Source organism: Marmota monax, unplaced genomic scaffold, assembly GCF_021218885.2.
Source record: "Marmota monax isolate L192 unplaced genomic scaffold, Marmota_monax_Labrador192_F-V1.1 WCK01_AAM20220418_F8-fsc00070, whole genome shotgun sequence".
Classification (NCBI taxonomy): domain Eukaryota; kingdom Metazoa; phylum Chordata; class Mammalia; order Rodentia; family Sciuridae; genus Marmota; species Marmota monax.
The window spans coordinates 8,188,616-8,201,785 of record NW_026692116.1 but is presented as its reverse complement, the minus strand read 5'-3'; the positions used below and the strand labels follow the sequence as shown (position 1 = coordinate 8,201,785).

Here is a 13,170-nt window from a genome sequence, read left to right as displayed (position 1 = left end):
TATCATAGTATGGATTGTGGAAATAAAACCTAAAATAAATGCAGCCATCTTTCTTGTGTATTACCCAGTTTGTTTGCTTTGAATGTTGGCCAGTATACCTTTAAAAAGCATCATCATGTTATTTATTAATTTGGATTACAGTCTGAGATTAGTATGGTTCAAGCTGAAATAAACAAGCAAAAAAATTTTTTTAAAGAAGGCAATGTCTTTAATTTTTCCTGTAAAATGAGATGACTTGGGTTTTCTAATACTGACTTTTGTTGATGAGTTGCTTTGGTCTTGTGTCATTATGAAGAATAACCATTTGAAACTACAACTGTATTGTGCATTTGTTGTTTAGAAGATACCTACTCTCATCAGATAGAGTAAAGAATTATTCTTTCACATGTAGGAATTACTAAAAATAATCTTTATCAGATTTTTGTCAACTAAAGCAAGTCCCAGTGATGTTTACTAAAGTGGGTACATTATATAGCTAAATCAATTGAATATAACAAATTTTGGCTTTTTAAAAAGTTTCATGGTGATATAGTTCACATATCACCCATATAAAGGGTAGAATTCCTAGACTCTTCTGGTGTATTAATAAAGTTTACCACCAGTACCACAATCAGTTTTCATTACTCCAAAAAAGAAACTACATACCTTTTGGCATTTGCTTTCTGTTCCCTACCCCTTAGTCCTAGGCAAACACTAGTCTACTTGCGGTCTCCATACATTTGCCTTGTGTGGAAATTTTATATAAATGAAAGCATACGTGGTATTTAGTAACTGTATCTTTCTATTATGATGATTATAATGCTCTCCCACACTGCACATTTTTAAAGTGTATTTCTGTATTGATATCTGATTCTATTGCATTGTGATTGGAGAACTACTGTGTATTATTTAGTCCTCAGGTTCATTGAGGCTTGTTTTTAGCTAACATGTCCTAGAAAATGTTTCATGCATACTTGAGAATAATAAATTATCACATCTTGATGATGTATAGTGTTGTTCAAATCTTCTGTTTCCTTTTTATTCTTCTGCCTGTGTTCTGTCCAGTATTTAAAGTGGGAAAATGAAGTCTTCAAATAATATTCTCTAAATGTCTGTTTTCCTTTTAGTTTTGCCCTTTTTTGCTTCATGCATTTTGCCTTGTTGGGAACACATATGTTTAGAATTGTTGGAGCTTCCTGATGGATCTTTCTTTATCATCATAAAACATGCTTTTGTGTCTAGTAGTACTTTTTTGTTTGGTTTGCTTAAAGTCTGTTCTAATACTACTATAGGTCACTCAAGCTTTCATAAGGTCACTACTTAAATGGTATATTTTTCTCAGTCCATTTACTTTCATTCTATATGTGACATTGAATCTGATGGGTGCTCCTTATAGACAGCACATAGTTAGATCTTATTTTATTATCAATATATTTTATACTGACAGTATATATTTTATATTATCTTTTATAATTGCAGAATTACTTATACTCTATTATTGACCATTGTTTTTTTTCCTGTGAACTTGAATACTATTTATGGTCATTTGCTTTTTGCCTGAAGAACTTCTACTTGTACAAATTCTCTAATTGTCTTTTTTGGGGATGGGAGTATTATATTTCACCATTATTTAATTTTTGAAGTATTTAAAAAATTATTATGTTTTATAATTTTTTATTATACATACACATGTGCATAACAGTGGGATTCATTTGACAGAATCACTCATGCATGGAATATAATTTGTTCCATTTCAGTTCCCAGTACCTCCTCCCTCCCTTGCCTTCTCCCCTTACCTCTGGTCCCCTTACTCTACTTCTTTGCCCTTCCCCCTATCTATTTATTGTTTTTATAAATTGATACTTGTCAGGAATACGTAAAAGTAGAATTCACCATGGTACATTTACACAGCAAAATTTGATCAATCTCATTCTACTGCTCCTCCCCTTTTCTGCCCTTCCCCCTTCTCCATTTCTCTGATCTTCCTCCCATTTTCATGGTATTCCCTACCATCTTCCCCTTATTTTGATCTTCCACGTATCACAAAAATATATTTGACCTTTTGACTTTCTGAGTCTGACTTATTTCTCTTAGCATGATACTTCCAAGTTCCATTTACTAGTAAATGTCATAATTTCATTATTCTTTATAGCTGAGTAAAACTCCATTGTATAGATATGCTGTATTTTCTTTATCCATTCATCTGTTCACAGGCATATGGGCTGGTTCCATAACTTGGATATTGTGAATTGTACTGCTATGAACACCGATGTGCCTGTATAAATATGGTATGCTGATTTTAGATCTTTGAGGTAAATCCCAAGGAGTAGCCTAACTAGGTCATATGGTGGTTGCATTCCTACTCTTTTGAGGAATATCCATACTTCTTTACAAAGTGGCTGTGCTAATTTGCAGTCCCACCAACAATATATGAGTGTACCTTTCCCCCCACATACACATTAGCATTTATTCTCATCTGTATTCTTCATGATCACTATTCTTTTTGAAAGATAGTTTTGCTGGATATAAGATTCTTGCTTGACAATGTTATTAGTGCTTTGTATATTTGTGTATATTATCTCACTACTTTCTGGTGTCCATTGATTTTGATGAGAAATGAACTGTTGAAAGTTAGTTTTTTGTATATTATGCATCATTTTTCTTTTGCTGCTTTCAGTAGTTTTTCTTTGATATTGACTCAGTATATTTGTTAATATTCTTTGTATAATATCCTTCTATTTATTCTACTATACATTTGTTGAACTTCTTAGATATGTAATTTAATAATATGTTTTATTTAAACAAACAAAGTGGAAAAAATTTCAACTTGTATATCTTGTAATTTTTCTCTTCTCTTTTTTCCTCTTGTTGGTATTCATGTGATTGTATTTTGTTTATTAACGATTTACCACAGACTTTAGGGTTTTGTTAATTTTTCTTTATTCTATTATTACATAATATTTTTTAAAGTTTTTTGATTTTGCCAGTTTAAATCTACTATTGTATACTACTGTGAAATTTTCATTTCAGGCATTGTGTTTTTCAACTTGTAATTCTAGTTAGTCCTTTTTAATAATTTCTCTGTATGGATGTGTATTTGATAGAACATTATAATTATGCTTTCCTTATGATACCTATTTTGAAACCTTTGTTAAATCTGATACTTGGACTTTCTCAAAGTTGGTTTTTGTTGCTTGTTTTTTTGTGTGGATGCACATCTTATGCAATCCTGTTTCTTTGCCTGATATATTACTCTGTTTTCTGTTACTATAATGAAATACTGGATGGCATACATTTTATAAAGAAAAGAGATTTATTTAGCACACTTTTGGGGGTTCAAAGTCCAAACCATATGGCATCAGCTCTAGAGAGAGCCCTTCTGTTGTCATGATGTTATGGCAGACAATATCTTGGTACGAGTACATGCAAGAGGGAGCTCATGGTGAGACATGAAACCAGAGCATGGATAGGGGCTTGATAGATCTTGGAATCTCTCAATAATTTCTACCTACAACCTCTTAAAATTACCATAGTAGGTAGTGGCCAACTTCTAACATATGAATCATTGAGGTGGGTTGGGGAACACCTAAACCATATCTAGACCATAGCACATGGCTTCTAATCTTTTTAAGCATAAAATTTAGAAAATGTATTACAACAGTTCTCTATACTGATCCCCACTCTGGAGGGATGGTGCACATGACATTTTTTGGGTATTCCTTAAATGACTGATGGATTATTTTAGAGAAGTACATTTCTCCTTTTGTGTGACCCTCCAATAGCCTCAGAGGGTGCAGCCATGGACATGTGCAGTTGTTCTGTCATAACTGGATTTAGCAGAGCTCTCCTTCCTCTTTCCACTGATCTCTGTTGAACTGTCTGCCTCTATTTGTATCATACCTAGCTCTTAGTTCCACTGAGTTCTGATTGATTGCTCTATTGTTTTTGAAAAAGCCCTGGGATATAAATAGTTCTACAACGTGATTCAGTTAAATTTGTATCCCTCTTCATTGGTAGTTTTTGAGGTGAGTTTTTGCAGGTTTTTTTTTTTCCACCCCAGGAGGGCTTGTCTGAACTGTCTTTTCTCTTGATGAACTGTCTACCTTCATGGTTTAGTTTATTGCTCTCATAGAGTTACCTGGTTCTTCCTAATTTTTGTTATCAAAATCTTAATTGTTCTTAAAAGGACTCTTAGACTTGAACTTCCCCCACACAGGGTTTCAGATAAGATAAGTTTCTTTAGGAGAAATTGTCTGTTCATATGATTGCCTTTTCTTTTGGGAAAATTCTCTGGACCATGGCTCCAGAACTTAGGATAGTGACAGTGGCTCACCTTGAGTGACACCACTCCTTACTAAGCAGGTTTGCTCATATGCAAACTGCACTCCATGAGTGAGATGGTGAGGGTGAAGGTCCCCAGTGTAAATGACATGCTGCCCCTCAGGCAGAGATTTTGCTCCCTGAGTATGTCTGATTGTACCAAGAAAGACCCTGAACTCTGGGCTGCATTTTCCTGGAGTTTAGTCCGTGAATAGCAGGGAGTGGCAGTATGAGAAATAGTGGCATTTGCCCCTCCATGGGAGATAACATGGCCTTCAAGTAGGGTTGGTGATAAAAGGAAACATGTTTTCTTGGTTGAATTCATCTGAAGTGGAATGACTTTGACACTGAACTGAAGTGGGGAAAGGGAGGGGTAGGTTATTTTTCAAATGCTATGGATCCTTACTATTCTTTTCAAGTTTTAGTAGATTTTCTTCAATTAATGTGCCTTCATTTGTTGTTTGTCTTTAGGACAATTTCCTGAGATTTTATTTATATTTTTATTAGAGCTTTATAAATATGCATAGTAATGGGTTCATCCCAAAATAATCATACACACATGGAAGTCAATTTCAGTTCACAATATCCCCTTTTTCTCCCTAACCCCCTCCCTTCCCCCGTTCTCTTTCCTCTACTCTGCTACACTTCGTTTTTCACTCTTCTGTTTATATTTGATTGATTCTTTTTTACTTACACAGAAAGGAGGAATTCCCTGTGGTATATTTGCATATGCACATAACATGATTTTTAAAGAATATCTTTCACATTGCCTCCCCTTTTCCATTGCTCCACTCTGCCTCTTTATCTCTTTCTACACTTTTGATCTTCCCTATATCTTTGCATATTCTATTCTATTCTTCCCTTCTCCTTTCCTTTATTTTACTCTAGCTTCCGCATATCAGAGAAAACATTGGACCTTTGAGTTTCTGAGTTTGGCTTATTTCACTTAGCATAATATTCTCTGTTTCCATCCATTTACCAGCAAAGGCCATAATTTCATTCTTCTTTATGGCTGAATAGAACTCCATTGTATATATATATACAATATATAATATATGTATATATATATATATATACAATATAATATATATATATATATATATACACAGTATATAAAATTTGTTAGAAAACTATAGTTTATATCATTTCTAAATCCTTCATATTATCATGTAATAAAAGTTCTTATAAAATCAGCTAAGATATTACCTAGAAAATGATTTCTTTAGATCAATTTATTTTGGAATTACAATAATAGAAGGGGAAACAACATTTTTAGCATATGTCTTATAGTATAATTTTTTTTCCTTTATCTGTTAAGTTACTTTGGTATTTGTGACAGTATTTTGAGATCCAAATATGGGTTCATTTTCATATGCAAAAAAGATGAACATTATATACTTATTTTCAAAGAATCATAAAATCTCGATTTGGAAGATGATCTTGGGGTTGGTCAAATCTAACAGGAATTTCATTTTTAGGACTTATCTCAAATTCTTACTAAGCCTCCACATGAAGAAATCCATGGACAGAGAATTGCTGTTGCACATAGCCTCTGGATTCCATTTTCACTGTACTTTAGATTTTAGGGTGTTTATAGTTTAGAAAGCATGTTGTATCATGTATTTTATTTATTTTTTACTATAGTATTTTGGTTTAGGTTATGGCCCATTTTGCATGTGAGGAAATGAAAGATCAAAAGGATAAGCAGTTTGCTGAAAGTTATGTGACCAATAGATATTAAGAACCAAATTCACAATTTTGAATATCTTATTTCACAGGCATGGGCATATGCTACTCACTTGGTGTGATATGTCAGAAATTCAGCAAATTCTCTACTTCTTCCATTCAAAGCATTCACTGTTTAGGAAGAAGGAAAATTCATAAAGCAACAGTTCTATTTAGGTTGGTGGTCCCTGGTAGAGATATTTGTATATTCTAGGACAATCAGATCTATGCAAGTGCTCTACTACTTTTTTTTTTTTTCTCCCAGAACTGGGATTGAACCAGGGCCTTGTACATACTAGGAAAGTGCTCTAACACTGAGCCACATCCCTAGCCCCAGGATCAGATTTGGATTAGTCAGGGGAATTTTCCTGGGAAGAAAAGACTTTTGAGATGCACATTGTTTTAAATGACTGCAATAAAGTTAGTGTGACTTCTAGTGCAATCTTAGCTGATATATTTTTTTTAATATTTGAATCTAAATCTCCCTCCTTAAATATCTACAAACTTGATTCTGCATTCTCCACTAATTCAAAATAATTAAATTCCTTTTCCATATGAAAACTTTTCAGCTACTGAAAACCTCTATGTCTCTTCTGTATCTTTTCTCCAGGATTTTCTTCAGGTATTTCATATTGGTGTTTAACATGTAAAAATGCTGAAAGTTGTTGGGGAAATGTTAATTGAATTAAACATTTGTCATCAATAGTTCTTTTCCTGTGGCGGAATTATAATTTTGTAGTAGTTGTTAATATTTATTGGTTTATTTTTCCTGAATAATAATAATTATTATTATTATTTTGCCAAGAGTTCCTTTTGGAGAATTATTAGAAAATATAGTAGGAATCACTCCACTTGTATTTTGTCCACATTAGGTAACATTGACATTTAATATTACCATTTTAACATTAGGTAAGACAACTATTTGAGGTGACATGACATGTTTTGGGTGTATTTTGAGCTTTGGATCAATTCATGCCAGTAATATTATTTTCTTTGTTAGTTTTTCTCCAAAAAACAATTTTCTCCTTTTCACTTTTTCCAAATAATTTCTGTTTTATTGGGATTTCCCCATGTAGTTCCTTTTTTGTTAAGCAAAGTATAAGAGTTCTCAGTTTTATTTATTTTTTAAACCCTCTTGCTAATTTTGGATCTAATTTGTTTAGACCTCATGTAATCTGTTTTCTCTCTCTCTCTCTCTCATATCATAAATTTTATATCCTAGTTGAACCTTTCTTTAGGAGGGGAATGGATGATTCCTAAATAAAATTTTGATTTTTTAATGCCAACATATTTACATATTGTTATTTATTATTTATGCTGTCTTCAGAGTATCCTGGCTTTAAATCCTCGGATACAAAATCATGCAACTCTGCGTTCCACTTCGGCCAAGAAATTAGACAAGAAACATTGGAAGAGAAACCCTGATAAGAACTGTTTTGTAAGTACAACTGATAACTGATTTCCTGCTGAAAATTTTCTTGTTCTACACATTCTAAGACATGATTTTACATATACTTAGAAATACAGTTAAATATGTGTAAAGTACAACTGTGATTTTTTTTCATATATTACATATTTTATATTTGAATATTATAAAAACTTAATTCTGTTTTTAAAAAAAATCTTCTGAAACACTTAAATTATATGAATTTAGTTTGATGCAAATTTTTCTTTTCCTGAAAATCCTTAAAATTTGTTTAAAAATTGTTTTGTGCAATAAAACAATGATATGAGAGTTTCTCTTTTAGATATAGTCTAACTGATGGTGGTTGTAGGCATCTACAAACTGTTTGAAAATGCACTCTTGTGAAATTTATGAACTTTAAAATGTTCAGTATAAACAAATAATATTCTCAGTGAGGTGTAGGAGCAAAAAAGAATTACTCTGAGGTTTTTGATGGCTAGAATTTTATTTGACTGAGCCTATGAAGTTATCCACAGAGCTGGGACTGTGAGGTCATAAGCGTTATAAGGACAACCTTGAAGGCAACATTTAAAATACTATCTGAGTGATATGTAAGTCTTTAAATTTGGAAAGAAGTTTCCTTTTTACTCTATTTAAGCACAATTGATTTTTCCAAAATAATTAGGGAAACCATTAATATTATGAGCTTACTTGACATTGACTCTTTTGGTACTTTGTGTATAATGTCCTGTAATATTCATGATTTTAGTGTTGTTTTTCTCCCTCTACATTCTAAGGATGGGAATTGAGGATGTGTGCTCACGTGTGTGTGTGTGTGTGTGTTTGTGTGTGTGTATTTAACTACTTTTAAATTTTTCTATCACTGGCAACCCAGCAAAGTTTTTGAAAGCAACAAAGAAATAAAAACACAGAGAGACAATATTGCATATGGCATAAGAAGACCTTATAGCCACTTAATAGCAGACCTGGATTTGGAATTCAGTTTTCCTTGTTCTACTTCTATGAGTTTTGCCTCCAAGTTTCTAGTACAGGTCTTTGGAATGGCACTGATATGGTCTGAAGTAGATCAGGTGATAGGCTGACTATGTACCACGTTCTTGCAAAAAAGATCTGAACGATTGAACTGCATTCAGAAAAGAACCGTGTAATTTTCAAATATTTCTTGAAGAGAACCAAGTTTCAGTCTCATTTTTAAATGTGTGAGACCTTGATCCAGAGAAATTAGATAACTTTCTTGAGGCCTCTCTTTCATAGGCTATCAAACTATGATGTTTGATAGAACTATGAGTTCTATTCAGAAAAAAAAAGGTTTCCTCTATTCTCATGGTTACTGTTGTTAGATTATTTCATGGAGATTATTTTTATTCTATAATATGATCCTACAAATTAACTCTCTTATATTTAAAAAAAAATTGGTAAAAGTACAGTGAGATAGGTCTTCTCCATTAAACATGTATTGACACATATTTTAGTGAAGTATATGACAGTATTTTTGATAATGTTCATTAATACCTTTGTTAGTTGCTAGGGATGCTAACAAGGTACCACAGTTTAGGTGGTTTAAAGAATGCAAATTTATTTTTACTATTTTGGAGACTAGGAGTCTGAGATCAAAGTGTTGATTTGTTCCAGAGGCTCTTTCCTGGATGTGTGGAGGCATCTTCTCCCTGTATTTTCACAGTCTTCCCTCTGAGTGTGCCTGTGTCTAAATTTCCTCTGCTTATAATGATACTAGTTATATTTGATTAGTATCTATCCAGATGACCTCAGTTTACTTAAATTAATTCTTTAAAGACTGTCTCCAAATACAGCCACATTTCAAGGTACTGAGGGGTTCGGATTTCAACATATGCATTTTGGAGGGATACATTTGAGCCAATAAAAATATCTTAATCAAACACACCTAGTAATTCATCTTCTAGTAATAAATCTGAAGGAAAGAACTAGGAATGTAGGTGAAAATTAATTTGAGTTGAAAGAGGATTATCTGAGCCATTTTTTATTCAGTAGAGAACATTGTAGGGGAAAATATACTGAATTCCATCCACTGGGTCTTGGTAAATTTGAGCAGATCCATTTGCTGGTAAATTGTGCAACCATTCCAATTATTTTTTAAATGGTTAATAATCTGGATAAAAGCTCAAATATACATTACATGGTAAAGGCATGAGGCATCACTGTATTCAGTAGTGATTGTGTGCACTTCTACACACCCATGTCTTGGCATGAATTCACACAGAATAAAGAAAATATACCAGAATATTAACAGTGATGATCTCTGCTATCTTGGCATTTCTGTACATTTCATATTTTCTACAATGAGTAACTGTTAGTGGAAAAATAAAATGAAAGGTTTAAATATATGGTAAAATAATAATCTCATTTGGTAACATCATATTAATTACTGTGGACATATAAAGTCTATTGACAAAGTAGTGAGGTTCATTCCCAAAGGGAAAATATGGAGCTAAGGTTCGAAGTTAACCTCAGTGCACTTAATGAATGTTCTTCCTTTCACTTTTATTATTATCCTCCTTATGCTTGCATAAAGAATTGAATGAAATTATCACCAAAATATACTTATTTTTTAATTTAGGAGTTTTTGTTCTTGTGTCTTACAATAATCTAAATTGAAAATGCTTTGTAGGTAAATCATAAAATGATTAAAAGGTAGAAGGCAGATGAGTCATGGGTACAGGAACTGTAGAAATCAAGTCCTTGAATTTTTTATTTTCCACATATATTCAGAGCAAAGAATTTGGAAGCCTGGAAATGCTAACAGGTATACACATGTAGTAGCCCCAATAAAAAACTGCTCTTTCTACTCAAAGAACCAGGAAAGGATCAGCTGAGTAAAACAGAAAACTCTTAGGTAGGAACTGAGGAACTGCTTTGATCCAGCCAAGTCCTAACAACAACAAAAAATCTGGTCCTTCCCTGATATGCTAATGAAGGCGAGTTGGGAACCCAGACTTCTATTAATGAGATAATGGGATGCTCCATACCCTTACTATAGTGGTGTCACAAGCAGAATAGGGAACAGGACTTTCATCTCCACTGGTTAGCTGAGCACCAGTCACTGGAGAGAGATGCCTAATTTCCTCCACCACCTGAAGGAGAGGAGGGCAGGGATGAAAAAAGAAATAATGGCTAGAAGCCTCCCAAATTTGACAAGATATAAAGTTACAGATTTAAAAACCTGGGTGAAGCCCAAAGAAATCTATAGGAGGCACACATATTTAAAATGAAAACTGAGGACCAGAAACTATCTTGAAAGTGACCACCACTCTTTCCTCAAGGAAGGGAACACTGTTGTGTGTAGCTGTGCCCCAGCTCTGTGGATCTGGCATTGACTCTGAACTTGGCTCAGCCTTCCCTCCCTTTTAACTTGCTTTACCCCTCCTCTATGGATTTTCCAGAAGATTTTCCAACACTTGCTCAGTAAATATGTATACCCAAATCTCTCTTGAAGTTTGGTTCTATGCAAAATGAACTTCAGATTCCTAAAATTGTCATTCTGGTCCTTGTTATGGGGAGCTGCTTCAGAAAACACTGTAAGTCTAATTCAAATCAAAGAGAGCTTTATTTATCTGGCCAGGAACTTCCACCCACCCACAGAGACTGAAGCTCTGTGGGAGAAGAGCAATTTCCTGGCCTGTGTCTTGGGAATTTAAGGACAAAAACTAAAGTTCAGGGACTTTCCTTAGTATCATGCAAGCAAGCCAATCATAGAAGCTAAGAGAGCAATTAGCACAGCAACTCAAGACAATTGCATCTTGGGTTTGAGCAGGTGTTAAGCAACCTTATCCTGAGTTCCAGCAGGTGGTTAGTGGAGGTTAGAATGTACTTCAAAGTCTTGGATCACCAAGACCACTATATCCTGGGTTGAGTACATTTTGTGGGGTATAAAGTACAGAAAACAATATATTATAAGAAAACAGCTTTCATTTCAGTTTCTCAGAGACAGCTCTTGTAACATAATTTTTTTCCTTTATCTCTTTTTTTTATTGTTGGTTGTTCAAAACATTACATAGTTCTTGATATATCATCTTTCACACTTTGCTTCAAGTGGGTTATGAACTCCCATTTTTAGCCCATATACAGATTGCAGAATCACATCAATTACACATCCATTGATTTACATATTGCCATACTAGTGACTGTCGTGTTCTGCTACCTTTCCTATCCTCTACTATCCCCCCTCCCCTCCCCTCCCCTCCCCTCTACTCTCTCTACCCCCTCTACTGACCTTCATTTCTCCCCCTTGTATTATTTTTCCCTTTCCCCTCATTTCCTCTTGTATGTTCTTTTGTATAACCCTGAGGGTCTCCTTCCATTTCCATGCAATTTACCTTTTCTCTCCCTTTCCCTCCCACCTCTCATCTCTGTTTAATGTTAATCTTCTTCTCATGCTCTTCGTCCCTACTCTGTTCTTAGTTACTCTCCTTATATCAAAGAAGACATTTGGCATTTGTTTTTTAGGGATTGGCTAGCTTCACTTAGCATAATCTGCTCTAGTGCCATCCATTTCCCTGCAAATTCTATGATTTTGTCATTTTTTAATGCAGAGTAATACTCCATTGTGTATAAATGCCACATTTTTTTAATCCATTCGTCTATTGAAGGGCATCTGGGTTGGTTCCACAGTCTTGCTATTGTGAATTGAGCTGCTATGAACATCGATGTAGCAGTGTCCCTGTAGCATGCTCTTTTTAGGTCTTTAGGGAATAGACCAAGAAGGAGAATAGCTGGGTCAAATGGTGGCTCCATTCCCAGCTTTCCAAGAAATCTCCATACTGCTTTCCAAATTGGCTGCACCAATCTGCAGTCCCACCAGCAATGTACAAGTGTACCCTTTTCCCCACATCCTCGCCAGCACTTGTTGTTGTTTGACTTCATAATGGCTGCCAATCTAACTGGAGTGAGATGGTATCTTAGGGTGGTTTTGATTTGCATTTCTCTGACTGCTAGAGATGGTGAGCATTTTTTCATGTACTTGTTGATTGATTGTATGTCCTCCTCTGAGAAGTGTCTGTTCAGGTCCTTGGCCCATTTGTTGATTGGGTTATTTGTTATCTTATTGTCTAATTTTTGGAGTTCTTTGTATACTCTGGATATTAGGGCTCTATCTGAAGTGTGAGGAGTAAAGATTTGTTCCCAGGATGTAGGCTCTCTATTTACCTCTCTTATTGTTTCTTTAGCTGAGAAAAAACTTTTTAGTTTGAGTAAGTCCCATTTGTTGATTCTAGTTATTAACTTTTGTGCTATGGGTGTCCTATTGAGGAATTTGGAGCCCGACCCCACCGTATGTAGATCGTAGCCAACTTTTTCTTCTATCAGACGGCATGTCTCTGATTTGATATCAAGCTCCTTGATCCATTTTGAATTCACTTTTGTGCATGGCGAGAGAAAGGGATTCAGTTTCATTTTGTTGCATATGGATTTCCAGTTTTCCCAGCACCATTTGCTGAAGATGCTATCCTTCCTCCATTGCATGCTTTTAGCCCCTTTATCAAATATAAGATAGTTGTAGTTTTGTGGATTGGTTTCTGTGTCCTCTATTCTGTACCATTGGTCCATCCCCCTGTTTTGGTACCAGTACCATGCTGTTTTTGTTACTATTGCTCTGTAGTATAGTTTGAAGTCTGGTATCGCTATACCGCCTGATTCACACTTCCTGCTTAGCATTGTTTTTGCTATTCTGGGTCTTTTATTTTTCC

General features: G+C 34.4%; 1 protein-coding gene across 1 annotated transcript in view; it reads left to right on the top strand.

The window, feature by feature from the left end:
* Dpyd (dihydropyrimidine dehydrogenase) overlaps positions 1–13,170 on the top strand; it is an 822,495-nt gene that overhangs the window by 27,795 nt on the left and 781,530 nt on the right. The window contains exon 2 of the mRNA XM_046462335.2: positions 7,352–7,462. Coding sequence (XP_046318291.1) covers positions 7,352–7,462 — 111 coding nt within the window. The remainder of the gene's footprint in view (positions 1–7,351; positions 7,463–13,170) is intronic.